The sequence below is a fragment of the Sinohyriopsis cumingii genome, chromosome 9 (assembly GCF_028554795.1).
Source record: "Sinohyriopsis cumingii isolate HCF-2022 chromosome 9, ASM2855479v2, whole genome shotgun sequence".
NCBI lineage: Eukaryota > Metazoa > Mollusca > Bivalvia > Unionida > Unionidae > Sinohyriopsis > Sinohyriopsis cumingii.
The window spans coordinates 38,694,942-38,718,624 of NC_142969.1; the positions used below are offsets into that span (position 1 = coordinate 38,694,942).

The following is a 23,683-nucleotide window of genomic DNA, read 5'->3' on the forward strand; positions in this document are numbered from 1 at the left end:
TTAAATAATCATTTTCAACACAGTTTACTTACACTTAATGCTGTACTGTTAAATAATCATTTTCAACACAGTTTACTTACACTTCATGATGTACTGTTAAATAATCATTTTCAACACAGATTACTTATACTTCTTGCTGTACTGTTAAATCATCATTTTCAGTGCAGTTTACTTACACTTCATGCTGTACAGTTGAATAATTATTTTCAACACAGTTTACTTACACTTCTTGCTGTACTGTTAAATCATTTTCAACACAGATTACTTACACTTCATGATGTACTATTAAATAATCATTTTCAACACAGATTACTTACACTTCATGATGTACTATTAAATAATCATTTTCAGCACAGCTTACTTACACTTCTTGCTGTACTGTTAAATAATCATTTTCAGTGCAGTTTACTTACACTTCATGCTGTACAGTTGAATAATCATTTTCAACACAGCTTACTTACACTTCATGCTGTACTGTTAAATAATTATTTTCAGTGCAGTTTACTTACACTTCATGCTGTACAGATGAATAATCATTTTCAACACAGCTTACACTTCATAATACTTTCATTAATTTCAGCACAAATGATACATAAATAAAGCTTTCTTATACATCTGATAGTAAATACCATATATACTCACTAATAAGTCAAGTCCAGCTGGAAACTGCCATCTCGTCCTGCACCAGCAGACTAGGATCTATGCAGTTTGTTATGAGTAATGAATAAAACAAACAACAAATACCCAGATTTGCTGGCACATCATGTGACATCACATCAGGGTCTGTGTTGTTTACAGTTGGACCTTCCCAACCTATAAGCGAGTATTTATGGTACTTTTTAATCTTTTTGTATCTTTATATAAAAAAAATCTTTCAGATTGGTGAAGTATTCTGTCAGTCAAATATTTTGCATCATATACTAGGGTCAGAAAGTTTGAAAACACTGTCTATTGTTCAATCCACTCTTTTTGTCAAAATATGCAATGAACAGGTCAATTAGAATTGTTGCATGTATATGTTTGAAGGAAGAAAAGAGAGGTAATCTGAATAGTAATGTCAACTTTATCTCTTTAATTTTAGCCCAAAAGTGGGAGAGAGTTTTGATTTTGAGAAGAAACGGGGTCATATTGGGAGGTACTTTGTATTTGGGGCAGCATGTTCTGAAGTAGAATTGGACTGTCTTACTGGAGAAACTCAGGTATACAGCACTTTCTTTGTACCTCACCTGTGATGAGTGTTTCAGTAGGCAAGATATAGTGGTCACCATGTCCATGCAGTTTCATGTTTTTATCAGAAGATGGTCATCTAACTTGGTCCACAAGTGCAATGGGATGAGGCAATATATTTCTAGAGGTGGACAGCCAAGGAACTGAAAGGTCAAGGTCATAGGGGCACATGTTTAAATATTGGGTAGTTGGTACATAGTAAAAGGTTTTGGATATGCAGTTGTTATGACTCTTTGTCATAAACTGAGTAACAGAATGAAACAAAAAGGTTTGTAAAACTTAACAATTAATATAATTATCAAAGTTATAAAATGAAAATTTAAGAGAGACTTACAGTATTATGAATTGAGTCCAAAATAATCCGAATATGGTATATTCAAGTCTGAAAAAATTGCATGTTCTGAATGAATATTAGATCCTTGAATGTACTGGTCTGCCAACAGTCCTGATGTATCAAAATGGCATTGCTGACAACTCCTTTGAATAATTCCGACTGGACACAAAATAATATGTTGGTCCAATGAGCACTTTGTTGTTTCAGTGAATGAGCAAAACAAACGTTTCCTCTCCAATAATATATAAACACAACATTAAATACATCTGCAAACTGATGTTACAACAAGAATATAAGAAATGACAATGAAAAATTGTCCAGATCCACGTACTTGTATACAAGCATAAGGGGTGATAATGCATTTTTCTTCTACTAGCTATGTGACATTTTGCAAATATCCCACATTGTAAAAGAATCGACTTGGTGTAATCCATGCAATTAAAAAATAACTTAATTCATCACCAGCCAATGAGGAATTACCCCAAACTTGTCAACAGGTTTTATTATTAATATTATTATTAATGATTGTAAACACCTCTTTATAGATTCTATGCAGTCTATGCCAGCAATATCTTAAAATAGAATTTTATATGCATGTACAAAAATTAGCTATTTATAGATGATCATTATAATTTCTAGTCATGAACCAAAATCACACACAATATTGATACAGTCATGCACCAAGAGGTACCAAAAATATAGATATCCATAATGCAGTACCATTAGTTCAATGAATGAATTCATATTTAGATAAAGTTAAGATTTTTACCGTGGGATGTAACTATCGCTACTGGTGTGGAGGTCCAAATGTGAAAGGTCAATGCCACACTGGACAGTTTCTTGTATATTGTTCAGAAGAAAAAATCTTACATCATGTTTCTGTGGATAGTTATTACACATCAGACCAGATTTGTAAGTGTATATAGCATATTCTTGGAGATGTTGAATCCATGCATCAAAGGGCCAAGATAACATGGTGAATTATTTAAGGGGGTATGGGTGCGTAAAATTGGTAAGTACTTTATGAAGAGACTAACATATTTTTTCACTTAGAGGTTAAATCCAGCTGCAAACTGCACAGATCCAGATCTGCCATTGCATCATGTGCCAGCAGATCAGGGTCTGTGCAGTCTGTTAGGAGTAATCAATAATACAAACAACATAGAACTTGATCTGCCAGCACATTATGTGAACGAGTTACATTGTTGATTGCAGTTGGTCTTGATTTATAAGTGAGTATATATATGGTATGTCTTATATTTCCATATATGTCTGTATTATCAGATTTATCATAAAAGGAAATGGGTCAAGGTCACAGAGGTTGTTTACTCATGCATTATTAGGGGGTGGCCGAGTGGTCTAAAGCGCTTTCCATTAAGGATCACTGCCATCTCACCTCTGTCTGTGTGGGTTTCGAGTCTCTGATTCGGCTAATGTGGGTATGTGAGAAAGCTTGCCAGTAGCATCTCATGGGTCTGTGGTTATTTCTGGGGTTTTCTCGGGTTCTTCCTCCACCATTAATACTGGCCGCCATGTATAGTCTATCGTGTGCTGAAAAATGGCATTAAACCCTGCAACAACAACAACAGCAACATTATTAGGGATGCAACTTCATTGTTGCTGGCAAGATGATAAATTAACTGAAGTTTTATGAACTATGCTGTGATGTTACTAACGATCACTATGCTGTGGTGTTGCTAATGATCACTATGCATTGGTGTTACTAATGATCACTATGCTCTGGTGTTACTAATGATCACTATGCTGTGATGTTACTAATGATCACTATGATGTGATGTTACTAATGATCACTTTGCATTGGTTTTACTAATGATCACTATGCATTGGTGTTACTAATGATCACTATGCTGTGGGGTTACTGATGATCAGTATGCTGTGATGTTACTAATGATCACCATGTATTGGTGTTACTAATGATGACTATGCTGTAATGTTACTAATGATGACTATGATGTGGTGTTACTAATGATCACTATCATGTGGTGTTACTATGACCACTATACATTGGTGTTACTAATGATCACTATGCATTGGTGTTACTAATGATGACTATGCATTGGTGTTGCTAATTATCAATATGCATTGGTGTTACTAATGATCACAATGCTGTTGTGTGACTAATGATCACTATGCATTGGCATTACTAATGATCACTGTGCTGTGGTGTTACTAATGATCACTATGATGTGGTGTTGCTAATGATTACTGTGCATTGGTGTTACTAATGATCACTATGCATTGATGTTACTAATTATCACTATGCTTTGTTGTTACTAACGATCACTATGATGTGGTGTTACTAATGATCACTATGATGTGATGTTGCTAATGATCACTATGATGTGGTTAATATGATCACTATGTGTTGGTGTTACTAATGATCACTATGATGTGTTACTAATGATCACTATGATGTGTTGTTAATAATGATCACTATGATGTGTTGTTACTAGTGATCACTATGCATTGGTGTTACTAATGATCACTGATGTGGTGTTACTAATGATCACTATGGTGTGGTGTTAGTAATGATCACTATGCATTGGTGTTACTAATGATAACTATGATGTGGTGATACTAATGATCACTATGCATTGGTGTTACTAATGCTCACTATGCTTTGGTGTTATTAATGATTTATATGATATGGTGTTACTGATGATCACTATGATGTGGTGTTACTAATGATCACTTTGATGTGGTGTTACTAATGATCACAATGCATTGGTGTTACTAATGATCACTATGCATTGGTGTTACTAATGATCACTATGATGTGGTGTTACTAATGATCACTGTGATGTGGTGTTACTAATGATCACTAAATTACCATAGTTGATCAAACTCCTGAAGGTAATTCATTGGAATGAAAACAATAATTTTGGATATTGAAAAGTTTTTGTTTTGTGCTTTCGTCTGCAGATTTTCACTTTGAAGTGGCTGATACTGCCTGTGTAGCACATTTTCAAGGTTGTTTCAGTGACATAAGGGACTATACTTCAGAAGAAAGGAATGTGCAGAAATACGTAACTTGACAATAAACAAAGATATCAGTTCAAAAATAAAAAATTTCCAGAAAGATCTAAATTATGAAAGAAAATTTAGAATATGCATCAAATGGTTAACATGTATCCTGTCCATATTTTATGGAAGAATTGATTTATTGATAAAAAGATTTTACCTTCCTCCCAATATTATTTCCCATTCATGAATTTCGATCATAATACTGGAATTATATTAGGAGATGAAAATATAAAACATTGGTTGCCTTTATTCGACATCTCTGGATTTTCTGCTTGGGACAATATAACAAAGATAACAAAATCCAGTCAAGGATCAGTAATGAGGCAGTTTGTATGTATTTATGTATGTATATGGTTTAATGGCATGTTAGCACATTCCCAACTATATAATGCCAATTAAATGATTAGTTCAAAAAATGTAAAGATAAATAATTAGTCCCGTCCCCCAAAAAGAAAAAGAAAAGACTTTAGGAAGATAAACCATCCAAATTAATGTCAGTATGTAGTAAAGTAAGGTACGTTCTATCAGGACAGTTCTGGTAATACAGTGCCAAATAAGTGTAAGCTGCATAACAAACAAATTACACACAACCAAATGACTATATCAAAAAATGATACAATCCTTGCACACAACCAAATGAGTATATCAAAAAATGATACAATCCTTACACACAACCAAATGAGTATATCAAAAAATGATACAATCCTTACACACAACCAAATGAGTATATCAAAAAATGATACAATCCTTACACACAACCAAATGAGTATATCAAAAAATGATACAATCCTTACACACAATAAAACAAATGCGACAAAAAATGGTATAATCCTTACACACAATAAAACGAGTATGACAACAAAATGATACATTCTTTACACACAATAAAACAAGTATGACAAAAATAATGATACAATCCTTACACATAATTAAACGAGTATGACAACAAAATGATACATTCTTTACACACAATAAAACTAGTATGACAAAAATAATGATACAATCCTTACACATAATTAAACGAGTATGACAACAAAATGATACATTCTTTACACACAATAAAACTAGTATGACAAAAATAATGACGCAATCCTTACACATAATTAAACAAGCATGACAACAAAATGATAAAATCTTAGCATGCAACAAAACTCTAGTACAACAAAAAAATCATACAATCCTTACACACTATAAAACAAGTACTACAAAAATATTATACAATTCTTAAAGCATAAATGAAATTATTGATATTAGCCTAGCTTTTCTAAAGTCTTCATCAATAAGAACATCACAGAATGCATCCCACATCAAATCAGTTGTCTTCAATGCCTTTTAGGCTATGCAGGATGGTGCATTGGGTCTTTTCCACATCCCAGGTCAAATCAGTTGTCTCCAATGCCTTTTAGGCTATGCAGGATGGTGCATTGGGTCTTTTCCACATCCCACATCAAATCAGTTGTCTCCAATGCCTTTTAGACTATGCAGGATGGTGCATTGGGTCTTTTCCACATCCCACGTCAAATCAGTTGTCTCCAATGCCTTTTAGGCTATGCAGGATGGTGCATTGGGTCTTTTCCACATCCCCAAGCCTGATACAGGACATGGCAAGATAGAAGATAAAGATATTAAAATTATGTTTTAGAAGAAAAGGAAAAAAGGTAAAAAAAACAATATAAAATCCTTTAGTTATGTGGCCACTAGGTGTAACTAATGATGTCAGACTCCTCTTTAGTGTCACTATTTAGGAATAAATAACAATGTCAAAATTCTATTTACATGTAGTTGTAATTTTGTTTATTTGTGTCTGCTGTACCATTACTTTGAGATTTAAGATATTTTCTCAGATTTCTTTCCACAGTGTTGTATTTTACACAGTCATTGCATAACAGTATTTGCAGATCAAAAGGACTGAATATGTGAAGCCAGCATTACCGTGATTTTTTTCCATTCTAGGGCAATGCTTTCCCAAGTTTCCTTTTTTTTTCATGACCATAATGACCAATTTTTCTCACATTTCTATCTGTATAAGACAATGTTTCCCAGTGCAGAAATAGATGATAGAGAAAATTCCTCATTTCAAAATATTTGTGATACAATTTATCTATGTGAATGCACTCGTTGACCCTGATATTACATCATAATGCTTATGATGTCATCAAATTTGGCAGAATTTCTTACAGTTTTGGTATTCAGAGGACTGTTTTAGCATGGATAAAAACAGTTGTTTTTTTTGTTATAGCAATAACAAACATTATATGCCCTTCATAATACAATAAATTTGTTGAACTTGCCTCAACGGAAGCTTGACATAATAATTGCATTGGTATATGTCTGTCCAAACATCTGTCTCTATGATCAGTGATACCTTGGATTAATGTGTATATTAAAGTTATTTCCTTTCCTATTATTTCAGCACTATCTTATCATGCTCTTTGTGAACTCAACCTTCATCTAGCTAAATAAATGCCCTCATTATCAAAGCTCTGGGTTAAGTTTGATATGCAAGCCATAGTTAACGTTTTGTTAATGAATGTTATTTTGTTCCTTTCTATGCTTTATATGTACCATTGTCTAGGTTTTCTTTAGAATATCCAAATTTCAGCAAACTTTTGCCCTAAAAGTTCTGATGTGTACAGTTGTCTTATACAAAAATGCTGTATTAAGTAATTTTCCATTCTAGATCTGGTTCATCATCATCTTTGTTTATTATGAATTATTATATATTTGTAATAAAGATGTCAGTTTCACGTTTATTGTAATATTTTCAATGGATTTGTATGAACAGTGTGGATCTGGACAATGTTTCCTTTTATTTAGCAGTGTATATCTAAAAAGGAATTATATCAAGTATACATAATAGAATTTGACATTTAATTTATTCTTTTGGACATTCTGTGAAATAAAAACCAGTTAGTCTTAAGAAAGAAACATACTCAATATGCTTCTTTCATATTTCTTTTATCCTGTGGTACATTGAATTCTAGAGACAAGCAAACAATCCAACAATTTAGGAAAGAGTTTGTGAACTGCAAATGGGTACCATTTTGTTTATAACCTAAGATTTATAGCCAGGAATGTGAAGAAAACAAATCCTCCACTGGCTGCTGGAATGGATTTGAAAACTCTACTCTTGGTATCAGAATTCTTATTTTACTCTTAGAACAGCCTGTATCCTTGGACACAAAATTTGGTTACATTTTCTTGTCCTAAACCACAGCTAATGAAGGATTCTTTTAACCTTCTTTAGACATTTGCAGTATTCCAAACAAGTTTAATAATCCTTTATACAGTACTCATTGTAATGATGTCCATGGCAGCCACAGAGTATACCACTTTATACTGTCTTATAATAAATGCTTGATGCATATAAATTTTTCTACCACTTAATTAAATGGGTTTCATGAAAATATTCAGCATATAAAAGGAACCATGTAGTAATGAAGGGCTTTGTAGTGAGAGAGTGCAGTATACATTGTTATCATGGAGGACCTTATACTGGGGGAGTGCTTTATACTGTGTTATAATGAAGAGCTTTATAGTGACGGAAGTGCTACATAATGTTAGAATGAAGGATCTTATATCAAGGAGACTGATGGGCTTTATACTGAGGAGTGTTTACATTGTTATGATGAATGATCATATATTGAGTGAAAGCTAATATATTGAGTGAAAGCTATACTGTGTTAAAATGAAGGACCTATAGTGTGGAGAGTGCTGTATACTATGTTATATTGATATGCCTTATAGTGAAGGAGTGTTATATAATGTGTTATAATGAAGGGCATTATAGTGAGGGAGTGCTGTTTGCTATAAATCAACATACTGAATAAGTGTCATGAAATTTTCATGGTAGATGTACATTCAGCATAGTTTATAGGATACATTCCATTCAATTGCATTTTGACTGAGTGTCACCTGTACATTGTTTGCTTTATCATATATGAATTCTTTATGACCTTAATTGACTAATTAAATGTATGCATGTTTGCATGTTTTATGCTCATACAAATAAGTAAAGTTTAATTAATGCAGATACTTCAGACAGACATTGTGATGGATGTGGGAAAGAGCATCAATCCGATGATAGATATTGGCCAGATTGAAGGAGGCTTTGTACAGGTGAGTACTGTGTGACAAAGCATGAATCCAGTGATAGATGTCAGCCAGATTGAAGGAGGTTTTGTACAGGTGAGTACTGTGAGACAGAGCATCAATCCAATGATAGATGTTTGCCAGAGTGAAGGAGGCTTTGTACAGGTGAGTACTGTGGGACAGAGCATCAGTCCAGTGATAGATATTGGCCAAATTGTGGGCGGCTTTGTAATATAAATACTATGGGAAATGACCAATGATAGATATTGGCCAGATAAAAGGAGGCTTTGTACAGGTGAGTACTGTGGGACAGAGCATGAATCCAATGATAGATATTGGCCAGATTGAAGGAGGCTTTGTACATGTGAGTACTGTGGGACAGAGCATCAATCCAATGATAGACGTTGGCCAGATTTAAGGAGGCTTTGTACAGGTGAGTACTGTGAGACGGAGCATCAATCCAATGATAGATGTTTGCCAGAGTGAAGGAGGCTTTGTACAAATGAGTACTATGGGAAAGAACATCAATCCAATGATAGATATTGGCCAGATTGAAGGAGGCTTTGTACAGGTGAGTACTGTGGGACAGAGCATCAGACCAGTTATAGATATTGGCCAGATTGAAGGAGGCTTTGTACAGGTGAGTACTGTACCTGTAGTCAAAAACATATGTTTTTGTACCAAAAAAATCCCACCTAGTAAAATGTGCATTTGCGAGTGAAGTCATGCACCTCCTTTGTCACCATTTAAGATCGAGACATTGAATTTTGTTACATGATTTGAGGTGCTATGTTAACATACACCATGGTTTTAGAATTTGCATCCATTATATGTGACAGATGTGGGATGACGCGGTTGTTTATTTGAAACATTAACATATGTCCAAAGTTGTTGGTCTAGCTTACATACCTAAGATTTGGTATGTGCAATCATTAATGTAAGTGTCAAAACACTGCAGATGGAGGTTTGAAATTAGACCCCTGGGTCATACCCCAGATGGAGGTTTGTAATTAGACCCCTGGGTCATACCCCAGGTGGAGGTTTGAAATTAGACCCCTGGGTCATACCCCAGGTGGAGGTTTGAAATTAGACCCCATGGTCATACCCCAGGTGGAGGTTTGAAATTAGACCCCATGGTCATACCCCAGGTGGAGGTTTGAAATTAGACCCCTGGGTCATACCCCAGGTGCTTACAGATTTGGCCATTTAGTTTCTAATTTGAAAAATATATTTAATTTAGCCTCATTCTCATTGTGACATCATTTTATTGTTGTTATTGCTTTTTATCATTATTTCTTTCCACCACTTTCGAGTTGAATGTAAACACATTCATAGCATTGTTTATGTTAGATGAAAATAAAGTAAACATGTCATTAAATGTGGGACAGTTGTACTAAACTGTGTGGGCCCCGAGTGGCCGAGTGGTCTAAAGCGCTCTTCATTACGGATCACTGCCATCTCACCTCTGTCTGCGGTGGTTCGAGTCTAAGATTCAGCCAATGTGAGAAAGCTTGCCAGTAGCTTCTCGTGGGTCGGTGGTTCTTTCCGGGGTTTTCTCTGGTTCTTCCTCCACCATTAATACTGGCCGCCATGTATAGCCTATCATGTGCTGCAAAATGGCGTTAAACCCCACAACAACAACAACTAAACTGTGACAAGTTGACAGCCAGTATTAAAGTGTTAAGAAAATGATGGGGCCATCTTTAAGCTGTTAGTAGAAGAGATTTAAGATTTCGGACAAGAACAGATGAGTACAGCGATATCAGTTTTTTCAGAACTGCATTCGCTTGAGAATTAATTGTGATGATATCCAAATAACTTTTACAACAGTCACTTCCTTGACCAGGATAGGATACTTCTTTTGTCTTCGACATTGTTAATAACTGATGTAGTGATATTTTCAACTCCTTTCCTAATAAAGGATAGCATAGGTAATATTTTTAATATTAATAGTGGAGTGTAGAAAATAATTATCAGAATGACACTTAATGAAGAATATTTTTAGCTCAACATTATGCTGTACATTTTCTCAGGCACAGGGACTCTTCACAACAGAATACATTAAGGTAGGACAAAATGGCCGGCTTCAGAACTGCAGTCCACTGACCTACAAGATCCCCAATGTCCGCAGTGTGCCACGCAAGTTTAATGTAACTCTTCTTAAGAATGACAGACTTATTACTCCGATCTATTCTGCCAAGGTAAGATTTAATTCCAACGATATTGGCCTGAAAGTTATATTTTTTTGCATTTGAGGTTGACAGCTCTTTCTTGCAGAATTTCTTAGTCTTTCTGTGAAATAGGTCATCTCATACAGGTAAACATATACTTATTAACTCACCTGGCCATAAGAGCAAGTGAGCTTAAGACATGGCTTTGTGCCCATTGCATGTTCTGTCATTAATTGCAATTTTAAACATCTCAGGAAACACCTGACCATCTTGGATTAAATTTGGCACAAAATATCCAAGCATGAAGAACTCTAATATTTATGCAGATGATGCCAATCTGCCATCATGTATGGCTCTGTAACTAAAAATAAAAATCCTAAAATGACTTATTCTCAGAATCTGATTTTCAGAATTTTACCAATATCCTGGCATAGAGGGCTTTAAAGTTGTTAGAAATGATGGTATTTGTTATAGAGAATATGGCATTTGTTACTAAACAAAGAAGTCTTTAAATGACTTCTGAAAAATCATGTGACAGAATTTGACCAGATTTGAAGGAAAGCATTCTTGCAGCTTTATACAGATGATTTTGATCTGCCATCAGATATGACTGTCATTGCTTTAGAAATAAAATAATAGAAAATTGTGTACTTGCCAGTTTGCATATTAAAGCATTGCCCAATGCAATTTTTTAATCATAAAACTACAGTACAGTGTGTGAATTTGCTTTACAAGCCTATATTACCCAAGGTGAGTGATATCAGGTTTTTTTAAATTATAATATTGAACACTGTTGTATTTGATCCCTCTACAAAGTTAATCATTTCAATAGCAGGTGTTCCCCAAACCTTGTTATGTTGATACCATAATTAGCCATATAAAGTTGTCTCTCTTTGCTAGGCTGACATATTGCATGGGCAAGGTATAACAGTGATCCAGTTGTTTAATATATTGACAAATGCTATTATTTCTGGTTATGGTGTTGATTGTAATACCATGGGAAAAAATGTGACTGGGGATACATTCAATGCAGTTTTTACCATTTCTGTTGCTATTTATCAAACTGTGGGTGCCCAGTATTGGTGATGTATTGAGAGGCAACACTTTTTGACAGTATCTGTTTTGTTATGAATATTGATTGCAAATATCTTGCATAGAAGAAAAAAAATCACTTTTATTATCAAAACATTGTGCCAAAATTGATTGGCCCTAAGCACAAAAATACCTTTTGTAATTGCCAAATTGTGCATTACACTGTTATGCATTATGACTGGATTTCCTTGGCCCTACCCTCTGGTACTTACCAGACCAAAACAGATTTCCAAAGTAAAGAGTTGCTTTCATTAAAGAAGCATCTTGCACAGTAAAGAACTTCATTATAATACTGTTCTTTGTATAAGGCAGTTACGTTCATGGATCCTATTTCATTTTGTTGAGGTTTTATATGTATCTTTTTATCTGCATTATATGGTGACATCTTGAAGATGGTATACGCCATGGTACATGTGGATGGCGTTATAATGAGGGAGTACCTGTTGTGTTTTTAATTTGTATGCATGATGCTAAAACTATGGTAAGTATGAGCAGAGATGAATTCTATAATAAATATGTTAGCAGCATATATTTTTTTATCTGAATTTATTGATGTATCCACATTATTATCTATTACATCTATTATCACTTGTAGAACATTTGAGAGCCACCAGTTATGTTGTGTATTATCTCTTCTCATAGGGCATAGTGAGCCACCAGTGATGCAGTATAGGAGAGCCACCAATCATGCTATATAGTATCTCTTCTCTTGTAGGGTATTGGAGAGCCACCAATGATGCTGGCATTATCAGCTTACATGGCTATAAAGGAGGCAGTAAAATCTGCAAGGGCAGAGATTGGGTTGGAGGGGTACTTCAGACTGGATTGCCCTGCAACAGTTGAAAGGATTCATGAAGCTTGTGGAAAACAGCTTCATCAGCATTTTTAATTATGAGATCATTGTTGTTCTTCTTCTTAGTGCCTGGCATAAGGTAGAATATATTAACAGTATGTGATCCATCTATTTGTTATCAATTTGTTTCTACATAGTAATTCAAGTTCTGCACAATATGCTGTCACAAACTTGGTCGTTTGCTTGCACTTGGGGTAAGGAAGAGGTTTATTGATTTGAGGGAGGCTAAAAGGTTTGAGGTCAAAGTTACTGTGACTGAAGGAAGAATAATGAGTTTTGAATAATATCACAAGTTCCACATCACCTACCTGGACCAATATTTGTGAATTGTTTGCACTTGGGGAAAGGATGGAACTAATTGATTTTTTTGACAAAAGATCCAAGTTTGAGGTCACTGTGACTGAAAGAAGAAACAGGGTTTCTCCACAGTAACAATGGTTCTACATTATAGGCTGAAAGCAAACTTGTGGATGGCCTGCACATTGGTTAATTAAGAAACATATGAATATTGGGTCAAAAGGTCAATGGTCATGGTCATTACATGAAAAAGAAGAATGGTTTCTACACAAACATGTCATTGGGTAAGAATGAAGCCTATTGATTTTGTGGTCAAAAGTTCAAAGGTTAGTTCACCATGACTGAAAGAAGTAACATGGTTTTTGCATAATAGCTTCAGTTATCGACCATGTACCTTGACCAATGTTTGGTACAGGCCTGAGGATAAGGCATAGAAGAGACCTGTTGATTTTGCAAAGGTCAGGATCACTGTGGCTTCAAAAAATGCATTTTGCAAAATAAATTTTATTCTAGAGCAAGTTCATTGATTCTTTGACCACATTTTATTGATGTCCTGCACTTAGGATAATAAATAAATCTGTAGATTATGGATTTAACCCGTTACCTCATAGAGCATAGTGACAAAGTGCAGCTCGCAATAAATAAAACATGTTACCTAGTCGACCACTGGCCGCCATGTATAGCCTATCATGTGCTGCAAAATGGCGTTAAACCCCACAACAACAACAACAACCTAGTCAACCGCATACGCATAGCCTGCCTGTGAACTATTAAGCAATGTAGTGTATGTTACGTTTAACAGCAATTTTAACCATTTTACATTTTTGGTACACATCTAATGTATGTGGAACAATTTAAGAGTAAAGTCCGATTGTTATAGCTGTGTAATTATTTATCACGGAAGAATTTGTTATGTGCTTTAAAATCTGGAGAGAACTCGTTCACCGTCATGTCAGTGAGGCCGTGTGACCAACTGTAGCTGCCATTTCTCATACTCGAAATTTACAAGTTTTTCGTCTGTGTCTACATCACTAAGTCATCTAAATTTGATAATTTATAAAAACTAATTGCAGCCTATATCAATATCAGAGCCTTTACCTAGGTTATTGAATCTTTCATAGTTGTGATTCTAATCATGAAAACTTCGTAAGTACTAAATGAAATCCGCGACCGCCATTTTGGAGAGTGGAGATTATGACCCAGTTACTTTAAATAGCAGATATCGACCAGTACATAAACAGTGACCATGTGATCTGATGTAATTGTCATTCACAGAAATGAATGTAGTATCTAATAAGGGGTTTTCCCCGAAGGTGGTGCTATGAAAACCGGCTTAAAATGGCTGATGTTTACAGTAGACGTCAAAAGGCGCTTCTATGGGACTTTTGTAGAAGCGTCAAAAGTCACTTCGATGCGACTTTTGTAGAGGCGTCCAAAGACGGTTGTATGAAGTAAAGGGTTAAAGGTAAAAGATCATGGTCATTGTAAGTATGGGGTTTAAAGGTAAAAGATCATGGTCATTGTAAGTATCGGGTTTAAAGGTAAGAGGTCATGGTCTTTGTAAGTCTAATTAGAAAACTTTAAGTTTAGTTTAAAAACATTTGCCATGATCTAAGATCCAGGTTAATGAGACCCATTTGCCTGTAATCTTTTTAGTGAACCGTGCTCTACTAGTGCCTACAATGGTGACTATTGAACACAGGGTAGGCATATTGTGCCATTCAAGATAGTTTCGATTTTATTGTTGAATTGGAAATATTGACTTCAACCAAATTTTGACTGGAGTGGAAAGTATACATTAAACTTCAGGGTAACAACTTTATTCGTATTTTTAAGCAAGTGGTCATTGTGGTGGTTGTTCTTGTTTTCATTGTTAAATTTGGAATATTTACTCAAACTGTATTTGATAAATGAAAATTCAGCAAACTTCTACAACTACTGATTTCGCTACATTAGCAAATTAATGTAAGGCTTTTATTGATTATTTTTAATGGGTAAAGAAATTATATCCACCTCAATATTTTTTTTTTACATTCAGTCTTAAGGTAAACAGCGTGGATCTGAAACAATTTATACTCATGAGATTGCTCATTTACACCAAAACCATGTACGTTTCTAACTTTGCACCAGCTTAAAGTCAGCATGATTTAAAAAAAAAAAATTTGTTTGATTTGTGGAATAAACATGCCTACACTTATACACCTTTCCCTTGATAACTTGAGTAGGTCCAGAAACATAGACCATGATATAAATGAGGGGAGAAGTTAAAAAGCAACATTTTTAAAAACTGAGAAAGGGATGGAGACTGAAAGAAGGAGGTGGAATTAGAGTGGGGGAGAGAGTCAGATTACACTGGATAATACTCAATGTGATGAGAGTAATTGTGAATTTTATAACTTTTTAAATGGAATTGTGTTAGTTTTCTTTATGAACTGCCTCTAATTTCAGGATCAGTAATCTTGAAAAGATTGTTAAAAACAGTATTTCAACAGGTTTCAGTACACTGGACACATTGTGTATTACATCACTGCATTTTGTGTTGTATTGGATAATTCAAATGTTATTGCTCATTCAGAATTAAACAAGGTTTTCTTTTTTTAAATGGTAGGTATTAATTTTAATGTTGAAACAAGCTAAGCTGGATAGATAGACTGGTATAAAAGTTGTATCCTAAAATGATCCAATTTATAATTCTGTAATATATTAATTCCACATGTCTTACAAACAAGCAATGAAGTAAAGTCCACATTTTAGTGCTTCATAATATTATGTAAATGTCACTGTCTTATGTCATCTGGTACAAAGCACAGTAATTCATCCTGATCATTGTAAACTTTGTCCAATTCTGATTCCTCGTCTTTATTGCTGTTTGTGATTATGTGGAGTGTCAGTTGTGCGGTATGATCATGGAATTTGAAAAAAAACAGTGTTAACTTAATCAAGTACAGTAGTTGGTGCTGAACAAGTATCAGATATTCAGCTTGATCAAAGGGTTGTCAACTGGAAAACAGAGTGGGTGCTGCTTTCACAAGATAAGGGATTAAGGTCAGGTGCATACAGGGAGATGTAGAGCTCAAAATGGCATTGAACAAGTATCAAATTTGTGGCACATCCAAAGGATTGTTGCTGGGAAAGCAAAGTGAGTGCTGCCTTTAAATGTTGTGGCCAAGAGGTCTAAGGCACATTCCATTACAGGCAGATCACGGACATCTTGTCCTCTATTTGCTTTAGTTCAGATCCCAGGCATGGCCAGCATGGGTATGTGAGAAAGCTTGCCAGTAGCTTCCCATTGGTTGGTGGTTCTTCCCAGGATTTATCCCGGTTCTTCCTCTACCAGATATACTGTCCATCGTGTATTGCCTCTTATCTGCTGAATGTTGTTAAACCCAAAACACCCCAGCAAGCTAATGGATTGACACTGACAGATAACTTAGGAAATATTCTTAAGAAATTAGATGTGGCTTGTGAAAAAGACTAATATAAATCAAAGCTTTTATTGCATCAAATACACTGCTTATACAGCAAAATACACAGTATAACATAAATGCAGGTTTTTCAGACTTGCACAAAAATGGAAGCAATATACTGACTAAAAAGCACCCAAGGGTTAAAAAGCAATTATTGTGATAAAACAAAGCAGGTCAATTTTAATTAATTGTTAAAATGCAAAGAGCAAAATCCTCATAGTTGTAAATCAAAACACAACAGGCACGTAATTGGGATTTCACAGATGTAACAGCTGAATGACTTTCATATTTGAATAGAAGAGAACACGCTACAGTTATGTAGACTGCATTGAGACAGGATTAAAAGTTTAAAACACAAATTTCACAAGACTTCTTTAATTTGTGTTTATTTCTTACACTGTTGCCATCTGTTAGCATTTACCAGCATTTTTCTTTAGTTGCTAATTTGATATATATTGTTTTTACAGTGTATGGAAAAAATATTTTTCCAAGAAAATCTAACAAAATATGTGATTCATTATTAAAACATGCAGCTTTTACAATGTTGATTTGGTTGTAATTTTCAATGAGAAAACAAGCACTACCTTAAGGTAGTAATTACTAATTTTGATTGCTATTTTCTTCATGTTCAACCATTAGGGCTAATTCTTTTATTATTTTCTGCTTTAAAAATGGGATCCACACCTGATCCTGCAGTTTGAGCAGGCTCGCAGGGTAAATGAGTGCAAGGTGTGTGTACCTGAAAGAATGTGACAACTGATTTATCATCTGGCAAAAATTTGTAATTTCAAAATACTGCTGAGTTGGAAAGATTCATATTTTGCTACAGTTGTTTAAAGTTTTTGTTTACAAAGTACAAACAAATTATTACAATGTAATGTTATCTATAGTTTTGGATATTTATTGTCTATCTTCTATTTTAGGTGGCTGAAAGACCATTTTCAGCTAAGTGATCAGAGTTGGAGCATCTTTTCATCAAATGCTTGCTCTAACAGAGGACAATGCCGGAGAAAAAATAATTAATGCCATTATGGATAGTTTAGTCCATTCATGATATTAGCATACATTTAATGCAATGTAAGTAATAAATGTAAGCAAACTATTTGATTGATGACCTTGGAATCAACAATTATAAGTAATAAATGTAAACAGCGTACTGTGTATAACCTTGGGGTCAACAATTACAAGTAATAAATGTAAATGGCATATTTGAATGATGAACTTGGGGTCAACAATTTCAAGTAATAATGTAAACAGCATATTGAATGACGTCCTTGGAGTCAGCAATTACTATGAGCTTTATATCATATGGCAGTTATTATGTTGCTGTTAAATAATAAGCATGACTTTTATGCTAGCTTTGAACATGTTCTTCCTATATGAATGCAATATACTTGCTTCAAAATAATTTTAAAAAAATCCATTATGCATTAAAAATTAGTGAATGCACTATACTATTGAAATGTGATGGTAATGAAATACTTAATTGTAGTCGTAATGAAGTACTTAATTTTGATGGCATTTGAATAATTGTGATGGTAATGAATTGCTTAGATGTGATGTTAATTAAATTCTTAATTGTGATGGTAATCGAATAATTTTGATGGTAATGAAATGTTTAATTGTGATGGCAATTAAATGTTTAATTGTGATGGCAATTAAATGCTTAATTGTGATGGCAATTAAATGCTTAATTGTGATGGTAATGGAATAATTGTGATGGTAATGAAATGTTTAATTGTGATGATAATGAAATGTTTAATTGTGATGGCAATGGAATAATTGTGATGGTAATGAAATGTTTAATTGTGATGGCAATTAAATGTTTAATTGTGATGGCAATTAAATGCTTAATTGTGATGGCAATTAAATGCTTAATTGTGATGGTAATGGAATAATTGTGATGGTAATGAAATGTTTAATTGTGATGGCAATTAAATGCTTAATTGTGATGGTAATGGAATAATTGTGATGGCAATGAAATAATGTGATGGTAGTAGAATACTTAATTGTGATGGCAATGAAATGCATGATTGTGATGGGAATTAAATGCTTAATTGTGATGGCAATGAAGTGCATGATTGTGATGGCAATGAAATGCATGATTTTGATGGGAATTAAATGCTTAATTGTGATGGCAATGAAATGCATGATTATGATGGCAATGAAATGCATGATTGTGATGGCAATGAAATGCATGATTGTGATGGCAATGAAATGTTTAATTATTATGATGGTAATAAAATGTTTAATTTTGTTTAGGGAATTTAGTGCTTGATTATGTTGCTAATATAATGTTAATTGTGTTGGTAATGAAGTGCTCAATTTTGAAGATTAATGTAGTTAAAAATAACATGAATGCTTTGCCCACACTCGCTGCTATATTTGATACAATATCTGCAAATACCCTAATAAATGAATACCTGTCCTTCAAGTTGTTGTTATTATTGTTTTGGGGTTTAATGCCAATTTTCAGCACATGATAGGCTATACATGGCGGCCAGTATTAATGGTGGAGGAAGAACCCAGGAAAACCCCGAAAAGAACCACCGGCCCATGAGAAGCTACTGACAAGGTTTCTTACATACCCACATTGGTTGAATCCGAGACTTGAACCCACGCAGACAGAGGTGAGATGGCTGTGATCCATAATGGAGAGCGCTTTAGACCACTCGGCCACTCTGGGCCCCATCCTTTAAGTTAAAACTCTCCTAGAAATCTCAACATCCTGGCACACATCTCAATCCTACCATTCATCTTGAAGAAACTGCTAACTCAACAAAAACATCTTATACTTGCTTTAAGTTTATACAGTTTTATGGAATTGTTACCAAAAAGGTGATTGAAAGAATTACCTTTTAAAAAAATTATTTGAAATTCTGCAGATTATTGTTGATAAAAATATGTACATGCAGGGTTTTGAAATGAACATCCTTATTTAGTAGCCAAGGAGACTAGTATAATTTTTAATCTTTTAGTCATCCAGTGCTTTTATTGCTAGTCCTCCAGGTGAAATAACTTGCTGTCAATACCATGAAATTGAAATTGCTTAATATAAAAGAATAACTTGGTACTCTTCTCACTATTAGCAGAATACTGAGTATTTTTTTCAGCTTTTTTTTCAAATAAACACATGTGGTTGTGTCATAATAGTCATTTTGGATGGTTTTATTGTTATAGGACACCGTTTTCTATTCCACAGAACTTGGCAACTTTTACAATGTTTGTCGCAAGAGTGTATGATTTATGCAAGTGCACATAAACCCATGGTGCGCCTTCCATAGTGTGTGTACAAGTAAAATTACTACCTAAATTTCACAGTTATTTCAATGCACTACTGTAGCTGCCTACCACGGTGATTATTGATTGAAACTATAATATATTTATTGCAAGATTGTTTTCTCTGAGTGGGAATATAGATAGCAGAATATACATCATGGAGAAGGTTTTCTGTCTGTGAGAATAGTGTGGCTTCAGTGTAGAGAGTATGTGATAAAATACTAGAGAAGCATTGCAGCATTAGAGATTGATACATATATTTTATTGAAAGAATTTATGAGTATGTATATCTAATGCTGGAATTAGATTACTCAAGCAGTGGAGTGTGTATAACATTACAGAAAAGATTAAATTGTTATTTCCCTTAAGTGTATCAGTGTGGAACTGTAGACAAATCCAAATGCAAGTTTACAGAATGTACTACAGTGTCGAAATACATCCTGGGGTCAGAAGGTCTGGGCAAGATTCAAACATGTACCCATCAGGTCGCAAGCTATGTGACATAATCTCTGAGCCAAAATGTCAACAATCAAAATGATCAGATCAATCAAGTACACTTGGATTATTATCCACAATCCCAAAGATATAACTGTACAGAATTTGTATTTATTTATTTTTTCGTTTTTAAAGCCATCTTGTCTCAAGCTCCTAATATTCTTTCTAAATCGGTTTTGTCTGGAAAAAATAAAACATAATTGAACTCAAGAGTGTTAAAGGGAAAATGGAAGTGAAAGAAGAAACATAAATTTTCCGTGTCCAATGACAAACTGTCAAACAGGTTGGGTTACAAATACACTATAGTAGATAACGATGCTGGAAAATGGTGTGCTAGAAATTAAGAATCAAGAAATTGCGTTGGATGTTGCAAGTGTGTAGCTTCGCTAATTTTTACAAACTGCTTCATAATCTCTCCAGATAACGGTTTTGCAAACAGATTTTGCAAATCAAGGGCAAGTGAGGGTTACTTTTGTTTTTATCTTGGTTCTTATGCCATACTCTTATTAATATAATTAGACTGAAACACATAACTGGCGATTTATCCCACCTTCTCTATTTTGAAACGATTGTGTCATTGATGTACACTTTCACATTTTAAACCACCTTTTGCAAAATAAAACGCACTGTGACTATGATACTATTGTAAACTTGGCATGAGATTGGACAAACCGAATCTGCAAATAAACCAGAACTGCAAAGCTGATCCTTCGATGAATATCTCATTGGGGGTCACACCACATGCCTCTCTGCAAAGCATGAAAATCCCCACAACCAGCAATTTTCAGATACAGCATGGAACCTGTTCTCTTTCTGTTACATATATTTGGTTTGATTTATATTTGATTTAATTTGTGTTTGATTTGATTTGATTCTTTGTGGGTTTTAGAATCTTTTATTTTTCTTTACATATCAATGCAATGTAATTTTGTTTACAAGGAATTTGATATTTTCCAGAAAATTCAGTTAGATCTGAATTTTTCCATAAATACCTAATAATAGAAACACTTGTTTCTATTTTTGACTTAGTTCCTGGCCTTGATTGATGGTCAGGTAAACAACTTTTTCTCAGAGTAAAATGATTGGTGCTTATCAAGGACATACAGGGGCTACGTGACTTTTACATGTAAACATGATCACGTGATCCTCTATTTCGCGATTAGGCATTTCCAAAATTGCAAAATACTTAGTATTAATAGTGATGTTTAGAAAGAGAGAGATCTCAGAGTTTTGGACTTTAAAACACATGATATCAACTTGTTTTTCTTCTGTTGTGACCAGTATTGAAGTTTTGAGTTTTAATTTTTTGGATTCGAAAAGATTAATTCATTTTTCTGGAAATATTTTGTGCTCATTTAGAATTCTTGAACAAAGACTTGTGTTAAAAAATTTATTTGGATTTCCAAAACTGGAGGGTTAATTATTGAGTTTCTACAAGAAATTGTAGACTTCAGCACAGTACACGTTGCAGCATACATTATCACCTTCCATCTTGGATTCTTCGTCGGGACTCGAACTTGGAATCCTTAGAATATTTCAATATTAGGACTTCAAAAATTTTTATTCATGGATTATTCTTGGACTATTTTTGGATTTGATTCTGGAAACTGTAAATTCAAATATTTTCATATTTACAGAAATTTTCCAGGGAAATAAATTATTTGTTTTATTTTTCAAAGTTTGTTGTTTTCACTCTTGTGTTACTGCTTATTCGAGCCTAAACACGTAACACAAGATCTCTCTCTCCAAGATGACCTATATATTACAAGAATTTCCTAACATTTATCTACAATTTCGACATAAAATCTGTATAATCAATCATATAATTGATTTATCTAACCTTTATTTTCATTTGTACTTTACTGTAAAACGGTACATGTTTTGTTTAATAAAGTCGGAACATTTCATGCATTTCTTTGTAAAGAGAGGTAAAACATCTAATATCTTTCGAAAATTAGTGTCATTTGTTCGGAGGGGAACAATGGGTCTAATAATGTACCTGTCATAAACTCGCTTCGTACCCTTGCAAGTTCGTGCCTATTTATGGCCTCCAGCACGTATTAGGTTTGAGGTCAACGTGTAACACACGTGTCATTTCCTCCCGGGTCAAATAAATTACTTAGTTGTGTAGTAACGTGTGAAGTCCACATAAATTAGTGCTGAGTTTCAAAATGTTTATTCTGGAGCTAAAGTATTCAACAATTGGACAAATGTACCAGATAACCATTGTCATTAATTTTACAATGAATGATCTTGATCCAAACAGATTACCTCTGTTACTTATTTTGTAAGAAAAATCTAAAATGGAATTTAATATACAGAATGATACATTTCTCGGGCTCATCCTTGATAAATTATGTTATGAGAATTCGCTTTTAAATATGGTCATTTAGCCCTCGGTCGGATCACACTAAAATAAATGATACATTACCTTGCTTTGTGACCGGGTCATAATTGGCAAGTCTATGCATGTTGACTGAAGTTAAAAGTTTTCCGGTTGCAGACTCATATTTGGACAAATTTAAACATACTTAATACTTTTTCCAGATGTTCATCTCCAGTCAATATTTCAATATCAGTGGGCAGTTCATTCCATGTTGCTGGGCCCTGGTATGCAAAAGAACGTTGTCCATAAGACTTCGTTTTCATTGTGGGAATAATGAGCATACGATTGTCAGAAGAGGAGCGTAAGTATCTTGCTGGTGTATACACATGCGTGAAGTCAGATAGTTTCTGGAGTAAATAAATACCACATTTACCTCTGCTTCATTATAAATATGCTAAACAGTGAATTGACTATTAGTCTTTATGTCTCCAATACGTTATAATCTACCGAAATTATGTCTACCGGGAATCAAAGTTTAACATAATAAATAAATAAATTCACTCGACACTTTCGACGCATGAAAACAGTTAAGAACATAATTAGTAAACCATGAAATATATTAGTGATAACATCCATGATAGTTGTAAACTATATGTAAAGTAGACACTGACTGAAATCTCGGAATCTTTGAGTCAGCGTATAAAGTATGCTTCCTGTAAATAGTACCCAACAACGGCAAGACCCAAGGTTAAAATTCCAGTGTACATCATGAGATTTGGGTATATCGCTGCGAGCCATGTACTGATACATATAATAATAATAATAATAATAATAATAATAATAATAATAATGAGGACTTTGTATAGCACCTAATCTTTAGAAGCTCTAAGCGCTTTACAGCATTAGACAACACCTATAAGATAAAAAACATGCTGAGAATATTTCAGGTAGGAAACATTAGGTCTTTAAGTTTGTTCTTGCAGTCGAAATAAGTGAGTTTTGTGA

General features: G+C 34.1%; 1 protein-coding gene across 1 annotated transcript in view; it reads left to right on the forward strand.

The window, feature by feature from the left end:
• The window catches only part of LOC149791589 (xanthine dehydrogenase/oxidase-like), a 123,789-nt gene extending 104,777 nt beyond the window's left edge, over positions 1–19,012 (forward strand). The window contains exons 30-34 of the mRNA XM_089970142.1: positions 1,082–1,199; positions 8,639–8,725; positions 10,732–10,899; positions 12,677–12,893; positions 17,502–19,012. Of these exons, the coding sequence (XP_089826268.1) occupies positions 1,082–1,199; positions 8,639–8,725; positions 10,732–10,899; positions 12,677–12,850 (547 nt within the window). The 3' untranslated portion in view covers positions 12,851–12,893; positions 17,502–19,012. The remainder of the gene's footprint in view (positions 1–1,081; positions 1,200–8,638; positions 8,726–10,731; positions 10,900–12,676; positions 12,894–17,501) is intronic.
• The last annotated feature ends 4,671 nt before the right edge of the window (positions 19,013–23,683 follow it).